Source organism: Ornithorhynchus anatinus, chromosome X5 (assembly GCF_004115215.2).
Source record: "Ornithorhynchus anatinus isolate Pmale09 chromosome X5, mOrnAna1.pri.v4, whole genome shotgun sequence".
NCBI classification, from domain to species: domain Eukaryota; kingdom Metazoa; phylum Chordata; class Mammalia; order Monotremata; family Ornithorhynchidae; genus Ornithorhynchus; species Ornithorhynchus anatinus.
In genome coordinates, this window is record NC_041753.1 from 24,255,510 (window position 1) to 24,275,585 (window position 20,076).

General features: G+C 53.7%; 2 protein-coding genes across 2 annotated transcripts; one reads left to right on the forward strand and one right to left on the reverse strand.

Annotated features, from left to right (window-relative positions):
- Positions 1-218: 218 nt before the first annotated feature.
- On the forward strand, positions 219-8,371 carry LOC100091371 (tripartite motif-containing protein 10-like). Its single transcript, XM_001520208.5, has 7 exons — positions 219-644; positions 1,923-2,018; positions 3,385-3,615; positions 4,488-4,510; positions 6,193-6,308; positions 7,585-7,707; positions 7,842-8,371. Exons 1-7 carry the CDS (start codon positions 219-221, stop codon positions 8,369-8,371), a joined length of 1,545 nt encoding a protein of 514 aa, XP_001520258.4.
- Positions 8,372-9,387: 1,016 nt separating this feature from the next.
- Positions 9,388-15,179, reverse strand: TAF6 (TATA-box binding protein associated factor 6). The gene is made up of 12 exons (XM_039910748.1): positions 14,957-15,179; positions 14,688-14,774; positions 14,248-14,401; positions 13,999-14,055; positions 11,910-12,034; positions 11,680-11,757; positions 11,438-11,539; positions 10,962-11,147; positions 10,755-10,829; positions 10,474-10,608; positions 10,158-10,362; positions 9,388-9,897 (listed from the first exon to the last, which is right to left on the reverse strand). Exons 1-11 carry the CDS (start codon positions 15,110-15,112, stop codon positions 10,174-10,176), a joined length of 1,344 nt encoding a protein of 447 aa, XP_039766682.1. The 5' UTR covers positions 15,113-15,179; the 3' UTR covers positions 9,388-9,897; positions 10,158-10,173.
- Positions 15,180-20,076: the final 4,897 nt, after the last annotated feature.

The following is a 20,076-nucleotide window of genomic DNA, read 5'->3' on the forward strand; positions in this document are numbered from 1 at the left end:
ACATAATAAGCAATTAACAAATACCATTAAAAAAAAAAGGTCCTCTGACACCCAGGCCAGGGCTCTTTCCACTGGGCCAGGATGTTTCTCTCTACTCCAATTGTCCTCTGACTTTGCCACCTTAGCACTGACCAAGAAGGCCATCGCAGATCCCGCACCACCAGACCGAACCCAGGAGGCCAGAAGGATCCCGGAGAGATCCCCACTGACCAGACACCATGGCCTGTGCCCTTCTGGACCTGTTGGAAGAAGAAGTGACGTGTGCCATCTGCCTGACCTACCTGGAAGACCCGGTCACCATCGACTGCGGGCACATCTTCTGCCGGGGTTGTGTGGCCAAGGTCCACGAGTTCCGGGGCCCCGCCTTGCTCATCCCCCCATCCTGTCCGCTCTGCAAAAGGACCTTCAGAAAGGAGCACTGGAAGCCCGCCTGGCAGGCGGCCAGCATGGTCAGGAACATCCGGAAAGTGAAGGAACGGGAGGAGAGAGCCGCCGGGGGAGAGACGCTCTGCGGGAAACACGGGGAGAAGCTGCATTTCCACTGCGAGGATGACGGGCAGCTGCTGTGCATAGTCTGCAGGGAGTCCCGGGAGCACCGGCCCCACGAGGTGACCGTCATCGAGGAGGCCGCCCAAACCTACCGGGTGAGCGCCCCCCCCCACCGCCCCCGGGGACGTCGGGGAATCCCTGCCACGTCCCCTCATGGCCCTTCTCCCTGAGCACTTGGTCGAGGTCCCACCCCCCAGCCCAACTTCCACCTGGCGACCTTCGGGCTTGGGAAACAGGGTGGCCTAGTGGATAGGGCTCGGACCTGGGAGTCAGCGGACCTAAGTTCTCATCCCGGCTCTGTCTCGTGTCTGCTGTGTGGCCTTGGGTGAGTCACTTCACGGCTCTGTACCTCAGTTCCTTCATCTGTAAAATAGGGATCCAATATCTGTTCCTCTTCCTACTTAGACCGTGAGGCCCTGGTGGGACAGGGATTGTGCCCAATCCGATTATCTTGTATCTACCCCAGCACTCAATACGTGTTTGGCACGTGGTAAGCACTCAACATATACCACTATTCTTCTTATTATCATTATTATTATTATTATGAAGGGCTATCAAGCCTCACCCCACTCTCCATTCCCTGCGGACTCCCTCAAGGGGATGCCATTAGTTGGAGACACTGGAGGTTCCATCCTTCTCAGTATGAGGAGGATTCTTTCCCTTGAGGACATTTCTCCTTGGGGAGAAATGGGAGACAGCTGGGCCACTTAATCAATCAATCAATCAATCAATTGGTCCTATTTATTGCACTCACTGTGCGCAGAGCACTGAATTAAGTGCTTGGGAGATTTGGTAGACACGTCCCCTATCCACAATGAGCTTACAGTCTAGAGGGAAAGAATCTGCCCGAGGCGTGAACCCTGGGCAAGTCACTTAACTTCTCTGTGCCTCAATTTCCTCCTCTATAAAATGGAGATGCAATCCCTGTTCTTCTTCCTGCTTAGACTGTGAGCCCCATGTGGGATAGGAACCGTGTCCAGCCCGATCCCATTATATCTACCCCAGAGTTTAGTGCAGTTCCTGGCACACAGCACTACAGTGCTCTCCAATAACACTGAAAAGCACCATTTTACTCAATCATATTTATTGAGTGCTCACTGTGTGCAGAGCACTGTATTAAGCACTTGGGAAAGTTCAATATAATAGGTACATAGTAAGCTCTTACCCAATACCTAAAAAAAAAAAAAAAGCTTGTCACCATTATTTTTATAGTAACTCTTCAAATAGGGTTAACACAGAGTGAGGGAAAGAGCTGAGACTGCCCACTCGAGCACCTCCCTCCCACCCTTCTACCCTCTGCTCACAAACATTAAGTGCTCAATAAATACGACTGACTGAATGAACGAATGAAACAAGGTCCTGTGTTTCCCCAGGAGAAGATTCTGCATCATATCCAATTATTCAAGAAACAGAGAGATGAGATTCTGGATTTTCAGTCTATAGGGAAAGGGAAGATCCAGATGCTGCTGGTAAGTGATTTTTCGATAGCTGGAGGGGAACCGAACCCAATTCTGCCGGCAAGCAACATGGCCTCCTGGAGAGAGCACGATCCTGAGAGTCAGAGGATCTGGGTCCTAACCGTAGCTCCACCATATGTCTGCCGTGTGACCTCGGGTGACTTCTCTGTGCCTCAGTTACCGCCTCTGTAAAATTAAGACTGTGAGCCCCACGAGGGACCTGGAGTGTGTTCACCCTGATCAGCTTGTATTTATCCCAGCGCGTAGTAAGCTTGTCTTCTAGACTGTAAGCTTGTCATGGGCAGGTAATGTGTCTACCAACTCTGTCGGATTGGATTCTCCCAAGCGCTTAGTACAGTGTCCTGCACACAGTAAGCCCTCGAGAAATACGATCGATCAATCGACTGATTGATAATAAGCGCTTATTATCAAATAGCATTAACAAATACCATTCCAGAAACAAGGAATTTACTTCCTTGGGTTTCAGTGAGATCCGTTTCCCGTAGTGACTTTTCCCACCGGCGGAAAGATTAGAAGAGTTCAATTTCATTGGCTACTTAGTGTTGAAAAGGGACACCGTAGCCTCCGGAAGTAATCCTTGGTCAGGCCTGGCTCCTTAGGAAGCGTCTGAAGCTTGGGTGAGCTGGGACCTGCCTCCAGAAACCCAGGACTTTATTCCTGGGAGAAGGAGCAGGTACGCGTAACTGGGTACTGGAGGGGTCAGGAGGTACATCCCTGAATATGGCCGTCGTGCCACATTGCACACTGGGATGCCTAATATTTTATAGGGGCAGCTACTGTCATAGCCAACAGCCAACGACAGTCATCTTGCGTGTTACAGTTATTCCATGCTGGGGGGAGTATTGAATGCTGGCGTGCTGAGTATTACGTAGGGGTAACTCCCTCTTGCCAATGAGAGTCATCTTGCACTCTAGTTATTCCATATTGGGTGGGGCGGGGGAGGGCGAACATCGCCTACTTCCCCCAGCAGGCCTAGGAGCATTTTCAAACCCTCAGTCCTGCCACAGGAGGACACTTTCAGATTCTGATTGTTCCAGGACCCAAATTTTCTGGAGGCGATCAATGGTTGGTAGAGTTGGCAGACAAAGAGTTGGTAGACGCAGGGTTGGTAGACGCGCCTTCTGCCCACAACGAGTTGACGGTCTAGAGGAATCAATCAAAGGTATTTATTCCGCGCTTACTGTGTCCAGACCACCGTCTGTGCGGGGGGGGAAAGGACAATACAACAGATTTGGGAGACACGTTCCCTGCCCACAGCAAGCTTAGAGGCTAGAGGACTGGATGGAAACAGCTTGCCCAAGGGCTAAAGGAAAAGATCCAAGGCTCAGTCTGGGTCGGTGTCTCCATTCTCCCACAGACCCAGACGGAAGCCGACGAGCAGAAAGTCAAGTCAGAGTTTCGTCAAATTCACCAGTTCCTGGAGAGGCAGGAGTGTCTCTTACTTGGCCATTTGAAGCTACTGAGCAGATGGATCCGGGAGGGGCAGCTGGAATATGTCGCCAGGTTCTCTGAGGAGTTTTCGTGTCTGGGGACCCTCATCGCGGAGCTGGAAGAGAAGAATCAACAGCCCGACATTCCGTTGCTGGAGGTGAGAGGCAGGGGATTGACCAGGGGATCGGCCGAGGCTAGAGAACACTGGAGGGCCTAGTGGATAGAGCGTGGGCCTGGGAGTCAGAAGACCTGGGTTCTCATCCTGGCTCTGCCACTTACCTGCTGGGTGACCTTGGGCAAGTTCATTCATTCATTCAATTCATTCAATGCTATTTATCGAGCGCTTACTGTGTGCACTTGGGAGAGCACAATACAGCCCTTTTTTGTACACATTCACAGACACATTCCCTGCCCCCAGTGAGCTTACAGTCTAGAAGCGGAGGGAACAGACATTAATATAAATAAATAAATGACAGATATGTACGTCAGTGCTGTGGGTCTGGGAGAGGGGAAGAACAAAGGAAGCAAGTCAGGGCGACCCAGAAGGGAGTGGGAGAAGAAGAAAGGGCGGAGCTTAGTCAGGGGAGGCCTTCTGGAGGAGATGTGCCTTCAATAAGGCATCGAAGGGGAGGAGAGTAATTGTCTGTAGGATTTGAGGAGGGAGGATGCTCCAGGCCAGAGGCAGGACGAAGTTGATCACTTCATTTCTCTGGCAAAGTCTCAGTTACCTCATTTGTAAAATGGCGATTGACTGTGAACCCTATATGAGAAAGGGACTGTGTCCAACCAGATCGTCTTGAATCTAACCCAGAGCTTAGTGTGCCCGGCACACAGTAAGTGCTTAACAAATACGATTTAAAAAAGGTTTTTCAATACGCTGTGAAGGGGCACTGTCTGAGTGTCAATCCATCAATCAATGCTATTAATTGGGAGAGTACAATACAACAGCATCCGGCGAATAATAAGCGCTTAATATATCCCATTAAAAAAAAATGACACATCCAATCCAGTTTTCCCTCTTTCCTCTAGGACATCAACGACTTGCTGAGAAGGTGAGCGGTCTCATCTCTCCACCAGCGAATGGCGGGATTCGGGGACGCAGGCTCTGCCCAGTGGTGGTTGAGAGAAACGTGCAGATCCTGAACGTGGCTTGCAGAGAGAGCTAAGCACTAAGCACTTTCCTGAGCACTGGGGAGCCTGGTCACTACCAAGGGAGTTTCGGGAGACGCTCACCTCATGCTCCCCACGTCCCCCAGGGGCATGTCACAAGGAGGCCAAGGAAGTATCTCCTTCCTCAATCAGTAGTATTTATTGAGTGCTTAACTCTGTGCAAAGCCCTGTACTAAGCACATGGGAGAGGACAGTAGAGTTAGCAGGCACGTTCCCTGCCCAAAATGAGCTCACAGTCTCCAAGTACGGAGAATAATAATAATAACAGTGGTATTTGTTAAGCGGTGTGGCTTGGTGGAAAGAGCACAGGCTTGGGAGTCAGAGGTTGTGGGTTCTAATCCTGGCTCCGTCACTTATCAGCTGTGAGACGTGGGGCAAGTCACTTAACTTCTCTGTGCCTCAGTTCCCTCATCTGGAAAATGAGGATGAAGACCGTGAGCCCCACGTGGGACAACCTGATGACCTTGTATCTACCCCAGCGCTGAGAACGGCGCTTGGCACATAGTAAGCGCTTAACGAATGCCGTCATTATTATTATTATTAAGCATTTGTTATTTGCTGAGCACTGTGCTAAGCGCTGGGGCAGATGCAAGCTAATCTTTAGTCCCTGTCCCACCTGGGGCTCAGAATCTAAGTAGGAGGAAGAATGGGTATTGAATTCCCATTTTACAAAGGAGGAGACTGAGGCATAGAGAAGTGAAGTGGCATGTCCAAGGTCACAAAGCAGGATTAGAACTCAGGTCATCTTACTCCCAGGCCCCATGGTTTTGGGGTTGTTTTCCATTTGACCAGGCTGTTTCTTTACTGGGAAGCTCCCCTCTGGATCTTCCTCCAAGCTAGTGGAAGATGGGTGAGAAGAGGGGAGAGCCTGGGAGAGAAAGAGAGGTGCATGGACAGAGTGAGAATTTGGGATGAGGAATTTGGGATACCTAGGCAGGAAATGTGTCTAGCAACTCTGTTGAGTTGTATTCTCCCAAGCATTTAGTACAGTGTTCTGTTTGCATTGTTTGGGGGAAGGCCCAGATTCTCAATTAAGAAGTTGATTAACGCTTGCTCTCATTTAATTCCATGATAGCAAAATTCCATTATGAAATAGTGGATTCGTTGCCAGTTCCCTACCAGGAGTTTGAGGTAACTGAGGCCCAGCCCAGTTACTCTGGTACTGAATGAATAATTTCATACTTAACCTCTCCCGGAAGGATAACTGCACGTTCCGGGGCTTCCTGGGCAACTTCCAGATAGGAAGCACAGCCACTTCCTAGGATCAGGATCTAGCTAATCAGTCAATCAATGGTATTTATTGAGCGGTTACTGTGTGCAGAGCCCTGGACTGAGCACTTGGGAGAGGGCAATGGAACAGAGTTGGTAGATGCACTCTCTGGCCACGAGGTCTACAGCGGGAGATGTTAAAATAAATTATGGATTTATTTTATGGTGGGGTGGCAAGCAGATGCTTACAGGGGACAGCTCCCAACCTGAGCATAAGGGAGACCCAAGCTTGTACCACCCTGGGGAGAACCAGGGTTATCAGGGTCAGGGTTATCCCCCTTTTCTCTTTTCCTAGGTGTCAGCGTGAGAAATTCCTCGGTCTGGATCCCATTTCCCTCGCATTTGAGAAAAGAAGCAGCAACGTTGCCGAAAAAATTCTCCACATCCAGAGGGGTCTTAAGGAATTCCGAGGTAAATGGGGAGCAAGCTGAGAGGACTGAGTCCCACAAAAGGCCGAAGACACAACTCGACCCTCGGGGACTTGCCATCTATCAATCAATCTGTCAGTGGTGTTTATTGAAGGCTTATTCCGGGCAGAGCACTGCACTAAATGCTTGGGAGAGTGCAGTAGCGTGAATAGACAGGATGCCTGCCCTCGAGGAACTTACAGTTGGAAGACAGGAACTAAAAGAAAGGACAGTAGGAGGAAATCTTGGAATGTAAAGATCTGGAAATAAGTGTGGTGGGAGCCAATCCACACATTTCGCTCCTTTAAAGCCAACGTACTCTTTGGCCCTCTATCTCGCCTATCTCGCCAGTGACTTCCCCTTCATATCTCCCTTCCCCTTCATATCTGACACAGCTCTCCCCACCTTCAAATCCTCCCAAGATCATATCTCCTCCAAACAGCCTTCCCTGACTAATTTCCCTCATTTCCCCTCTCCGCCCTCCCCTCTGCATCACCTACGCTCTTGTCTGTGGGCCCCTTAAACACTTTGATACTGACCTCAGCCCCCAGCACTTTCATGCATATCCTTATACCCTACCATTTCCCCTACCCGTGATCTATTTTAATGCCTACCTTCACACTGTAGACTGTAAGCAGGAGTAGTGTCTACCAATCTGTATTTTCCCAGGCGCTTAGAACACTGCTCTGCACACAGATTGATTGATTAGGAGGCACAGATGTTCTGCAGTATCAGTTGGAACAGAAGTCCAAAGTTTGAAGAACAAAGGGGAACGTCAGCTAACCATATAATAATGATGGTATTTGTTAAGCACTTACTATGTGCCGAGCACTGTTCTAAGCGCTAGGGTAGACAGGTAATCAGGTTGTCTCACGTGGGGCTCACAGTCTTCATCCCCATTTTCCAAATGAGGTAACTGAGGCCCAGAGACATTAAATGACTTGCCCACAGCTGACGAGTGGCGGAGCCGGGATTAGAACCCACGGCCACGGACTCCCGGTGCTCTTTGCACTGAGCCACGCTGCTTCCCTACTAAGCCACGCTGCGTAATCCATCAATCGTGTTGCTCAAACCCCTTCTGTGAGCTGTGCTGAGCGCCAGACTGTGCTCAATCAGTCAATAAATGGTATTTATCGAGCGCTCACCGTGTACAGAGCACTGTGCACCGTGTACTAAGCATTTGGGAGTGTACAGAATTGGTAGAAACGTGCCCTGCTTGTAAGGAGCTTCCGGTCTAGAAGTGGGCGGTCACTCTGCCTGATGACTCTCTGCCCTTTTAGCCTCCCAGGAAGGAATAGTCGCCGGCCTTCCTGATCCATCGTCCTGCTGTGCCAGCTTGGCCCTCAGCTCTCCTCTCGCTCTCCCCTCGGAGCAGTTGTTGCAGGAACTGGAATGTAACTCGGGTGAGCGGCCTGGACCAACGAACCAAGGGGGTCGGAAACTCCCACAATCCCAAGGCCCAGTCAGGGTCAGTGAGCGGGATGGGGGCGCTGCTTCTCGGCCGTCTTCTCTAATCACCTGTCTTTTCCCTCCACAGCCGGGATCACGCTGGACCCGGACACTGCCCCCAAGTGTCTTGCAATCTCCGGGGACGGGAAACGGGCGATCAACACGGCCCGTTTCTGCGATCAACGGCAGAAGCTGCCTGACCACCCCAAGCGTTTTGACTCGGACCCCTTCCTGCTGGGCCGGGAGGGTTTCGCAGCGGGGAGGCACTCCTGGGTGGTGGAACTGGAGGTGGGAAAGTTCGGGGCGGGAGCTGTCGGGGTGGCCCGCGAGTCTGTGAAGAGGAAGGGGGGGATCGTCATCACCCCCGAGGAGGGGTTCTGGGCCCTGGGTTTCTCTCTGCGTTCCGTCTGGCCCCTCACGGCCAATCCCACCCAGGAGGCTCAGAGGAAGAGGCCTCGCAAGTTGAGGGTCTCCCTGGACTGGGCCGGGGGCCGGGTTACCTTCTCCAACGCCGAGACCCGGTCCCCCGTCTACACTTTCTCAGCCTCCTTCTCAGAGAAGATCTTCCCGTTCTTTGGACTCTGGAAGGAGGGCACCCAGGTCACTGTGAGCCCCTGAACCTTCCCGCCCCCCCGCCTGAGGAAGTCAGCACCGGAAGAGCCATCATCGATGGGTCTCGGTTGAAGACGATGGGGAAATAGAGCCATGTGGGATTTGTCCTCTGGATGAATAAATTGCATTGGCGAATGAATAAACTGTGTTGGCAAACGTGTCCCTTTGGGTGCTGACGGCTTCCTCCTATGTCCAAACCCTTATTCCGCCCACTCCCCCCACCAGGTGCCCGCTTAGCCCCTTTCAATAACTCCCTAGACCACGGCCGTGAGACCACACCCGGTCCGATTTATGAAACTGCATGGGTTCGGAATCCCGGGCCCAGAACCCAAGAGCAGTCCCCTCTGACGGTGGAAACCTCGGGTTTCCCACTAGGGTTGTCAGACCGGAAGCTCTCAGCACTTAGCTCTGCACGCAGTAAACGCTCAATCACTACTGCGGCTGCAGAGAGTGACACGGATTCTCCTTGAGGTCTACCTGCCTTGGTCTACCTACCCATTCTCCCCCCACACCTCCCCCGACAACGGGCCATTCGCCTGCAGACTCTGGGGGTTCTTCAGGGAGGGAGGGGAATAGCCAGCACAGAGCGACAGTCAGAGTCAGCCCAAATCTTGTCCATCATCAAGCTCACATTGCTCTCTGCTCTGAATCCCCGTTTTACAGATGAGGAAACTGAAGTAAGTAAGGGAAGTCATTCCTGCCTGTGTATTCTTTTCCGGCACAGCATTCCGCATGTTCTAAGTCTGAGGAACATTCACCGTATCCAGATCTCATCTTTCTCTGTGCCCACCCATCACCCACATCCTCCCTCCATCATATCCAAGAGAGGATCACTCTCCCCATTTTCAAAACTTTACTAAAATCAAAAATCTGCAGCTCCTTGCACTTAGATTTCCACGCACCCCCCCCCCGCCCCCCCATCGCTCCCCACCACGGATGTACAGGTCTGTAATTTATTCACTTATAAGTTTTTTTTATATCATTATTGTTTTAAAATCTTTAACACTAACACGCCCCTCGGCCCCACAGCACTTATGTCCACATCCGAAATGTATTCATGTCTGTGCCCCCATCTACACTTACAGGGAAAGGCAGGCAAGGAAAAGTGTCTCCCAGGCCTGTGATATCGTCCTCTTTCAAGTGCTAGTGCTCTGTGCATGGTAAGTTCTCCAATGAAAAGTAAACACTTAGTTCAAACACTTAGTTCAGTGCATGGTGCATGCTAAGTATTAAGTACTTAGGTCAGTAGAGTCAGGGAAAGGAGCTAGATGTGGGGGGATCCTAAGGGGAGCTGCTCTAGCCTTCTGGCCAAAAGGAGACCTGTCTCTCCTCTGTTAAAGAAGGAGGATGGGGAAGAGAGAAGTGGGGATAGGACTGGCTTAGGGTCGGTCTACCACGCCGATCTTCTGGAGGTCATCCTGGCTTGAGGGGACCGCCTTCGCCGTGGAGACCATTTTGCCTACGGGCTGGATCTGGGGGATCTTTATGACCCCCTGGGCCGAGGGTGAGCCAGCAGCTGGTATATTCGGGACCTGGAAGACGGAGAGAGAAAGAAAGAGAATGAGATGCTAGCCTAACACCACCAAACTCTCCCTTCCCTAGGATCCAGCCCAATTCCCCCTAACACCCTGAAAGGACTCAGCCCCAATTTTCCCAGGCCTCTCCCCGCTCCATCCCTCCCTCCTTGCTCCATTCCCGGAAGGCCCAGTGCCCTGTCAGCACCCCACTCCTGCCCTCTCGGCCTCTCCTCTCGGCCCCTGGTCCCAATCTCTCCTCACTTCCCATCGCTTACCTCCCCGACGGCCGCCTCATCTTGCAGGGTCTGCCCGGTGGTCCGATGGGGGGGTCTCCCGGGTGCTCTGTCCGGTGGCCTGGAGGGTACAAGTCTCATCTAGGTGGGGGCAGAGCAGTGGTCCCAGGGGGCCCAAGTCAGAGCAAAAATCCTCCTGACAATCCAGTGAGGGCCGCAGCCTCGCCAGCACCGGGGCACAGTGTTTCTGCCAGGGAGGGAAAGAGAAGAGTCACAGAAGGGCAGCCTCGGGGAGGGAGGGAGAGAGGGCCGGGGCAGGTGGGGGTGAGGGTGAGGCCACGAAAGGGGTCATACTGACCTGTAGCAGACCCTGGACGCGCTCAGCCCCGAGCCTGTGGACGCTGCTCAGCTCGTTCAGCTCGGGGCTGTCCAGGGCTCTCCGGATCCGCTGTCCTTCCTGCGGCAGCTGTGGCACGATCAGGGTCTTGATCACCTGCGGGGACAGAGACAGAGACGCGCTTTCCCCGTGAGCCTCGACGTCGACCATCAGCCCCATCCCTCCCCAGCTCCTCCCTCCTCCTCTCCCCCGCCTCCTTCCCAGCATCCCAGGCCGTCCCTCCCACCCTCGCCTCTACTCACGTTCTCCCCCAGCTCGGCCAAGCCAGCGATGCAGCCGTAACGAGTGGGCCAGGGGGTCGTCTCCTGCAGCCACTTCTGCGGGTCGGGAACAGGAAAGAGAAGAGAGAGAGAAATGGTGGTGAGTTGGGGGAACCGAGGGTGTTCCTAGAGGTTAGGGCTTCCCCATCTTCCCCCCGGCCCCGGCACCATCGCCGGCTCCCTCCACACCTTGACGAAGATCTTGGTCACACGGGCCTGGAGGTTGTTGCTGGTGGTTCCGAATTGCTGGCAGACCTGGGCCATGAGCCGGGCGCTCCATTCCCGGAAGGCCCAGTGCTCGTTCTCTTCCGGCCCCGGCACGCAGAGCTCGTGGCTCCCGACGCAGCTCATCACGGCCGGGATCAGCTCCTGGATCTGTGGGAGGGAGGAAAGTGGGCCGGGGTGGGGTGGGGGAGAGTCAGAGGTCAGCGGTCAGCACTCCTGACTCTCCCCCAGTCGCCATCACCCTGAAGGGGGCAGGGGTGGAGATGGGATTGTCGGGTGGGAGGGGTGGGAGGGGAGGCAAGGAGGGGTGGGTGGGAGACGCACACTGGCTGGGGGCGTTGGGTGGGGTGCTCGGGTATGACGAGAGCGTCGGGCAGGGGGATGGGGGCTCTCCGGGGGCTCAGCCGGAGGCTGGAGGGAAGTCTCGGGGGACCACTCACGTATCTCTCCAGGTTCAGGGTGGGGTTCGCCATCAGCGCCTTCACCATTTGCATCAGGGAGGTGAGCACGGTCAGATCTCGGAGACCCACGTTCACCCGCACCTGGACAGCAGAGCGGGGGTATCAAAGACCCAGACCCCCTCCTCCCTCCTTTCCAGCTTCCCACCCCCCTTTCCTTCCCAGCATCCCCCAGTCCTCCCCTTTCCCAGCATCCCCCAGGCCCTCCTGCCCACCCTACTCACCCCTTCAGAGATGAAGTTGCTGAACCAGGGCAGCATCTGGGAGAGGCCAGAGTTGGTGGTGAGGCTGTCGAGAGCTTCCTGCAGGGAGGGAGGGAAGGAGGAAGGGGTTGAGAGATAGGTACGGCCGCTAGGAGGGTCCCTGGGGGGCCGGGTCCCGGGAGGGGACGGGTGACCAGATACTCCCAAGGGAGGGGAGGTTTGTGGACCCTCGCGAGGAAGGGGTAGCTCACCTTTCTCTTGAGATCACAGGCTCCCAGGCAGGCCCTGGTTATCTCTTCAAAGTACATCTTCTCCAAGGGAGAACATCGAATGATGGCTGTGGGCTGTGGCGGATAGGGGGGCGGTCGCTCTGTCCCTGGGGAAGGGTGCGGGGAGAGCAGAGAATCAGGGAAGCCAGCTTCAACGCCCACTCGTCGCAGCCTCCTCCTCACAATCCCTCCCCCCAAGATGGCGCCCTCAATCGATCAATCGTACCGAGCACTTACTGTGTGCAGAGCTTGGAGGGATACAATAGAACAGAGTTGGTAGGTACGTTCCCTGCCTGAAAGGAGCTTACCATCTATAAGGGGAGACAGACATGAAAATAAAATACCGATTAGGGAAACGACGGGGTGTAAAGATACATACACAAGCGCTGTGGGGCCCAGGGTGCTCCTTAATGACTGGAATTGTGTCTACTCACTCTCCCAAGAGCTCACTAATAATAATAATAATGGCATTTGTTAAGCACTTACTATGTGCAAAGCACTGTTCTAAGAGCCAGGGAGGATACAAGGTGATCAGGTTGTCCCACGTGGGGCTCACAGTCTTCATCCCCATTTTACAGTTGAGGGAACTGTTGAGGCACAGAGAAGTTAAGTGACTTGCCCACAGTCGCACAGCTGACAAGCGGTAGAGCCAGGATTTGAACCCACGACCTCTGACTCCCCAGCTCGGGCTTTCCACTGAGCCACGCTGTTTCTACAGTGTCCTGCAAACAGTAAGAGCTGGAGAAGCAGCATGGCCTAGTGGAAAGAGGCCAGGAGGCTTGGGTTCTAGCCCCATTTCCACCTCTTCCTCCCCGCGTGACCTCAGATGAGTCTCTTACCTTCACCGTGCCTCTGTTTCCCCATATGTATTCCCTCCACCTTAGACTGTGCCTAATTTGATTATGCTGTACCTACCCCAGCAGGGCTTCACTCACAGTAAGCACTTAATAACTACCACAATTACTATTATTGAGCTACCGACAATTGATTGATTTATGTCAGGTATTTTTATTCTAAAAGTCCAGCGTCTGCAGGCCAGGATTTCGTCACTCCATTCCGCCTTGCGATATCACTCATGTCTGCGATTCTTACCCGCCCCCCTCCCCCGATGGCTGAGCCTGAGTCCCTCCCATCGTGCCGACCCCCTCCCCAGCCACACTGACCTTTACCGTTGACCTTCAATCTTCGATCGCTTCCTCTTCTGGTCTGGCTTCATAAATTTAAGCGGCTCCATCACCTCAGTCTTCTGCTGTGCCAACGGGACTGAGGTGGGGGAGACAGAAGGTCAGAGGCAGGTGGAGGGTTCTGGGGGGAGGTCTAATGGGGAACGGGGAGGATGAGAGTCACAGGGGTGCTGAGAGAAGGGAGCGTGGGAAGGAGGAAGCAGGAGAATGGAGAATTACATCATGGTCTAGTACAAAGAGCCCAACTCTGACTGAGTTGTTTTCCTGCTGTGTAACCTTGGGCAAATCACTTGACTTCTCTGTGCCTCACTTTCCTCCCCAGTACAATGGGGATTCAAGACCTGTTCTCCTTCCCCCGGGGACTGGTGAGCCTCGTGTGGGGGAGGGACCGCCTCCAGCGTGATTGTCTTGTATCTATCCCCAGGCTTGGCACATAATAACAATAATAATAATTTCTTGTTCAGCACTTACTGTGATTCAAGCCCTGTACTGAGCGCTGGGGTAGATACACGATAATCTGGTCCCACAAAGGGCTCACAGTCTAAGTAGGAAGGAGACGAGGAATTGAATTCCCATTTTGCGAATGAGGGAACTGAGGCAAAGAGAAGTTAAGTGGCTTTCCCAGGATCACACTGCAGACAGGTGACGGAGCCAGGATCAGAACACAGATCCTCTGACTCCCAGGCCCGGGCTTTTTCCATTAGGCCAAGCTGCTTCTCCATAATTAGCGATGAACAAAAAGGTCCATTATTCTTATTAGGTGAAGTTGGTAAGGACAGGGACACTTCGGCAGGGAAGGGAGGAGATGAGAGTTCAGAAAGCTGGAGGAGGGGCGGGGATGGGAAAGATCCTGAGAAGGAGCAGAGGAAGAGGAGAAGGAGCCTTACCTGGGATGGGGTTCTCCGGGATCACTGGCTGGATGCCCTCGATGCTCAACCAATGAGCTGTGAGAGAAAAGGAAAACAGGGATGTCAGTGGACAACCGGCCATGCGTGGGGGGGTGATGTCTCTCCGGTCTTTCCCACTTTCCCCGGATTCCACCTTCTTAGGTACCTCCAACCCTCTTTCAACCTCCCAGCTGCCCACCCTTCATTCTCAATCTTCCCTAGACCCCCAGGTCTCCCCCCGGTTCTCACCTTTCAAGACGACATCCAGGCTGGTCTGAGGCAAGGGGCTGTTGATGATGTCATTCAGAGACACGATCTCCTTCTGGCAGGAACCAAGCTCCCGGCCACCCCCGGAGGTGAGGCGGAAGGGGATAAAATCCATCGTGTGGAATCCGTACAGAGGCTGGGGTGGGGAGGGAGACAGAGAGATGGGGGGTGGGGGGGAAGAGAGAGAAAGAGGGAGAGAGGAAGGAGGGGAAAGGAGAGAAAGAGAGTGAGAGAGAGTCGGGAGGAGGAGAGAGAGAGACATTCTGGGTAAGAGTCAGCAAGGGGAGGCCACGGGATCATGGCGGGGGTCATCACCCTGCTCTCCTCCCCATCTTCTCATCTCTCTCAAATTCCTTCTCCTCCTCCCTTCTCCACCAGCCTCCTGTCCCCTTCTCGGCCATCCTCTCCCCTTGCTCATTTACCTCAACATTCTTTAGCTGCAGGGCAAAATCCACATCATTGGTTGTGAGTTTCTGATGCAGTCCCATCTGCATGAACATCTTGGCCTCCTGTGAGGAGAGAGGGAAGGCGGGGGAAGGAGCAGAGGTCAGTCAGGGTCTCAAGGAAGGAGACAGAGGTCGGTCAGAATCCCAGAAGGCGGCAGAGGTCAGTCAGGGTCCCCCTAGGAAACTAGATAGAGGGTCTGACTACTTGGGGAGAAAGATGGGGGCGGGGGGGAGGGGAGGGTTACCTGGGTGATTTTCTTGACTCGGAAGGTGACTTCATCGACGAGAACTTGGCAGGCCTCTTCGGATAAGGGAGAGATGCCCACGGCCTCAGCCCAGGACTTGATCGTCTTGATGGGCAGCGCCGTGTTAGCCAGCTTCATCTTCTGCTTGCCCGTCATCACCACAGCTTCTGCCCACGTCCGGAGCCCGGGAGACAGAGACCGAGGTAGGGAGAGGGAGACCACGCAGCTGGAGGAGAGATCGCATCCGTGAGCCTCGTGACATTGAGAAAAATCTCTTGCCCACAGTCGATCAGTGGTATTTATTAAGTGCTTACTGGGTGCAGGGCACTGTACTAAGCGCTCGTCCCCACAAAAATACAACGGGGCACTTATTCTGGTCTTCTGCCAATCAGGGTAATACTCAGGGACCAGTGATCAGCAAGGGAAAAGTGTAATTGTTCCATCAGCCGGCACGTCTTCAAGTTCTACAGGCGAATCAGGTTGTTTGCAGTTCCCGTCCCATGAGCCATGAGGCTCACAGTCTTAATCCCCATTTTACGGATGAGGTAACCGATCGGTGAAGTGACTTGCCCAGAGTCGCCCAGCAGACAAGTGGCACTGCCAGGATTAGAACCCAGGTCCTCTGGCTCCCAAGCCCAGGTTCTTTCCACCAGGCCACGCCGCTAACGCTCTAATTTTCCTAAAAGCCCCCCACTTTCCTAGGCTGAACCAGCGTAAGGACATGGGGATCAAAAGGGGAAGGGACAAAGGGAAGGGCTCACCTGCTAGTCGCTGTCCTGCTGCAGAAGTCCGGACCCAAGGAGAGAGGCTTGCTTCCCTTTTGTAAGGGAGACTCACTCCTCGGCCTTCCCTACCTTCTTCCCTGTTGAGAACGCACTGATCACACCAGCGTGAACGCAGACAGCCTCACACGCGCTTCTCCACGGATCCTCTCCCCTTCCCCGATAGCCACCCTGACATTATCCTGGGCTAAGCCTGAGGTGAGGCACAGGGAGGGGGAACCCTACTGCCGCTGAAGCTTCTCCCCGTTCTTCCTGAACTAAACCAGGGGAGGCCAGAAGGAGAAAGGAAAAAATGAGGCAAGGTGTGGGTGACGGTTGTGGAGTTTCTCTGAGCATTCCTGAATAGCAGGAGGCCTGGGTTCTAATCCTGGCTCTGCCACTTACCTGCTGGGTGACCTCGAGGACGTCGCTTCACGTCTTAGTACCTTGGGTTCCTCCTCTGTAAAATGGGGATTCGGGGCCTGGCACACAGTAAATGATTAACAAATGCCATTTTAAAAAAACCAAACCTGTTCTGTTCCCCGCTTTAGACTGTGAGCCCCATGTGAGACAGGAATTCTGTCCGTCCTGATTAACATGCATCTACCTCAGGACTTAGAACAGTGCTCGACACACAGCCGGTAGTGAAAACCATAATCATTATTAATTATTATCATCGATGAAGGTGCTCTTCTCCTTCCCCTTTAGACTGCGAATCCCACGTGGGACAGGGATCGGGTCCAATCTGATTACGTTCTATCTACCTCAGTGCTTGACATTTAGGAAACCCCTTTACGAGGGGCTATGCTATTATTAATACTGTGCCTCAGCCCAATTTCCTTTCCTGCTTTGCAGTTCCCGGAGAGTGTGAGAACACGTGAACCGGGGGATGGTGTGGGGGTGAATGCACACCTTCGAAACGTGTGAACTCACAGCTTCATCTCAGCCTCCTCGGGGGTTCCCCAGGTTCAAACGGGTCTGCTTCAGGCCATCTCCTCAGAATGGCTAACACGGGAGGTGTAAGCACGGCCACGAATGGACTAGTCCAGTCAATCCATCGATGGCATTCACTGAGGGCTTATCGCGTGCAGAGCACTGTGCAGAGCACTTGAGAAAGGACAATTCATCAGAGGTGGGAGATTAGTCATCCTCTGTTCCTCCCACCAATAGCAATCACTAGCCAGGTCCTGGGCAACAGCAGATGGCTCTTCGATAACACCCGTCGGAAGCCGCCTTGGGGAACTTCTCACAAATATCAGGAGCAAGGGGAGGAACGGATTGCACGCCCTAGTGGATGGGGCCTGGGAGTCAGAAGGAGCTGGGTTCTACTCCCGGCTCTGCCACTCATCTGCCGGGAGACCTTGGGCAAGTCGCTTTACTGCTCTGTTCCTCAGTTTCCTCATCTGTAAAATGGAGATTAAAACTGTGATTAGCCCCATGTGGGTCACGGACCGTGTCTAAGCTGATTAGCTTGGATCTACCCCAGTACTCATTGCAGTGCCTGGCGCATAGTAAGCGCTTAACAAATACCATTTTAAAAAATAGGGTTCATTCACTCATTCAATCGTATTTACTGAGCGCTTACTGTGTGCAGAGCACACTGTACTAAGCGCTTGGAAAGTACAATTCGGCAACAGATAGAGACAGTCCCTGCCCACAGCAGGCTTATAGTCTAGAGGGAGGGAGGGAGACACCAAAACAAGTAAACAGGCATCAATATAAATATGTAGAATTATATATACATATATATGTAAGCACTCTGGGGCTGGGAGAAGGGGGGAAGAACAAAGGGAGAGAGTCGAGGTGACGCGGAAGGAAGGGGAAGCTGAGGAAAAGGGGGCTTAGTCTGGGAAGGCCTCTTGGAGGAGATGCGCCTTCAGTAGGGCTTTGAAGGGGGGAAGAATGTTCATTCTGCTTTCCAAGAGGAGCTGGAAGCCGAAAGTATCAGCAGTTGCTAGGCAGGCAGAACAAGGACTGCATCCAAGCGAGGAAATGAGACCCAGGAAATCACCCAGGTGGTGGCCGTGTCTCCGATGCTAAGGAACCCCCCCCCCCCTTTCCTGGTGCCTAGATGACATCACCGTGACCCTGTAAACCTTTAAGAATAATAATTGTGGTATTTCTAAGTGCTTACTATATGCCGGCCACATGACTAAGCGCTGGGGTGGATTCAAGGAAATTGAGTTGGACACAGTCCCTGTCCCGTTTGGGGCTCTCGGTCTTAATCCCCATTTTATAGATGAGGTAACAGGCATAGAGAAGTGAAATGTCACGCCCAGGGCCACACAGCAGACGAGTGGCGGAGCCAGGATTAGAACCCACGATCTACAGGCTCCCGGGCCCGTGCTCTGTCCACTATGCCCTGCTACTTGGGAGACTCCCCCACACCAGAGAAGGCAGGGAGAGTGCAGGCGGCCGAGGAGGAGGAGGAGAAAGACGAGTGGAGGAGGAGGAAGTGCAGGGTGGGGGCCTGGAACATGGGAAGCCACATGGTCTAGAGGAAAGAGCCTGGGCCTGGGAGTCAGAAGGACCTGGGTTCCGATTCCGGCTCTGCCACTTGACTGCTGCGTGACCTCGGGTGAGTCACTTCAGTTACCTCATCTGTAAAATGGGGATCAAAGACCGTGAGCACTCTGCGGGGCGGGGACTGTGTCGTCCCCCGTCCCCCCCGCCCCGATTGGCACAGTGCTTAGTACAGTGCCTGGTTCGTCGTAAGCGCTTACCAATGCCCTTAAAAAATGAAAATCTCCCCCAGACCTCCTCTTCCCTTCCGCCACCTGTTCCCTCCCCACAGATCAGATCAGCCCCAGCGCCCCCGGACTTGGCAATCTCAGAAATCGGAAGATGGCCGAGTGCAGAAGAAGGGAGAGAGGGGAAGACAGCAGCAGCAGCGAGCTCCATCTAATAATAATAGCAATAACAATAAGAACAATAATAATATGTAACAGGCACCGTATTGAACGCGGGGGTGAATACACTATATCGAAGTTGCAGAAAAACTGAAGGAGATACAGAATTACGGGGTGGGAGGATCGGATGGAGGGCCGGGGAGCGTTGGAGAGCGCAGCTAGCCCCAAATGAAACCTGAAATGGCGGCCACTCCAAGGGGGGGGAAAGGTGTGCTTGGCCAAAGTCACGTGACAAGATTCTTCCCGCCCGTGAGCGACCCGAGCCGGCCAGAAATCACGTGGGCCCCCCCCCCCCCCCCCCCGCCCAATCCCGTCCGTCAGAAGAGTTTCGCTTTCGCTCCAAAGCCTCCGCCGTGGTTTCCTCCCGGCAACCGGTGACGCACTCCCTCGGCGGGTTCCCATTGGAGAAGAGCGGCCACGTGCCTTGCCAAGGAGCAGGGATTGGCTCTAGTAGTTCTATTGGACGCTCCCAAGCGCTTAGCACCGTCAGGCCCACGTGGGGCAGGGATGGTGGCCGACCTAGTAACTTGCCTCTACCCCAGCCCTTGGGGTAGAATACCCTTAGGCGCAAAGAATACCCCGACTATGAGTAATAAATCAATCGATCATATTTATTGAGCATTTACTGAGAGCGGAGCACTGAGCTCTGAGTATAACATAGCAACAGAACAAAGTAGGGAGACGCATTTCCTGCACCCACTGAGCTTAGGAATAAATAAAACAAAATTTGGACAAGTGCTCAGGTGGAGCAGTGAGGGGGCTGGTGAATAAAAGAAGCAAATCAGGGCGAAGCCGGAGGGTGAGGGAGAAGAAATGAGGACCTAGTCGAGGAAAGCCTCTTGGAGCAGATGTGGCTTCCATGGGGCTTTGAAGGTGGGAAGAGCATTTATCTGTCGGACCTGGAGTGGGAGGGGGTTGTGTGCCAGAGGTAAGACGTGGGTCAGCTGCGAGACGGAGAGATCGAGGTACAGCGAGGAGGTTGGTGTTAGCGGATTAAAGTGTGTAGGCCGGGCTGTAATAAGAGAGCGGCCAGGTGAGGTACGATGTTGCGTACCGCCTCAAGATGGCGATGGCGAGGTCAGCCTCAAGGTCACGTCCCGCGACCTGCACCATGTGAACTGTAAAATGGCTGCGCCATTGCCTGTGCCATGCGGACTGTAAGATGGCCGTGTCATGTGAAACTCCTCCACCATGCGCCACTTCAAACCTCGCATGCCGCTCTCGCGCGGGCCGGTTGGGTGTCACGGGATCGTGAAAGTGCTTACTGATAGACTACTGTTACTATGTGTGCCTAGTCCCGATTGGGTGCCCTGCGCCAGCTGGGGGTTCCACCGTACCAGTAAAGCTGGCAGGGCGGCCCGGGATCGGGGCGCTGCGGTCACTCGTACCCCACCGGGGTGAACGGGCTGCTCGCCACTTTCCTACCGTCCTGTTCTTTCATCTCTTCCTC

Excerpts from the sequence above, each read along its gene's own strand:
- TAF6 (XM_039910748.1), bottom strand. The coding sequence starts at position 15,112 with ATGACGGGCAAGCAGAAGATGAAGCTGGCTAACACGGCGCTGCCCATC. Across the intron at positions 11,758-11,909 it reads CCTGTGATCTCAAGAGAAAG|GAAGCTCTCGACAGCCTCAC; the intron begins GTGAGCTACCCC and ends CCCTCCCTGCAG. Across the intron at positions 10,830-10,961 it reads TGACCAAGATCTTCGTCAAG|AAGTGGCTGCAGGAGACGAC; the intron begins GTGTGGAGGGAG and ends CCCGACCCGCAG.
- LOC100091371 (XM_001520208.5), top strand. The coding sequence starts at position 219 with ATGGCCTGTGCCCTTCTGGACCTGTTGGAAGAAGAAGTGACGTGTGCC. Across the intron at positions 3,616-4,487 it reads CCGACATTCCGTTGCTGGAG|GACATCAACGACTTGCTGAG; the intron begins GTGAGAGGCAGG and ends TCTTTCCTCTAG. Across the intron at positions 6,309-7,584 it reads GGGTCTTAAGGAATTCCGAG|CCTCCCAGGAAGGAATAGTC; the intron begins GTAAATGGGGAG and ends CTGCCCTTTTAG.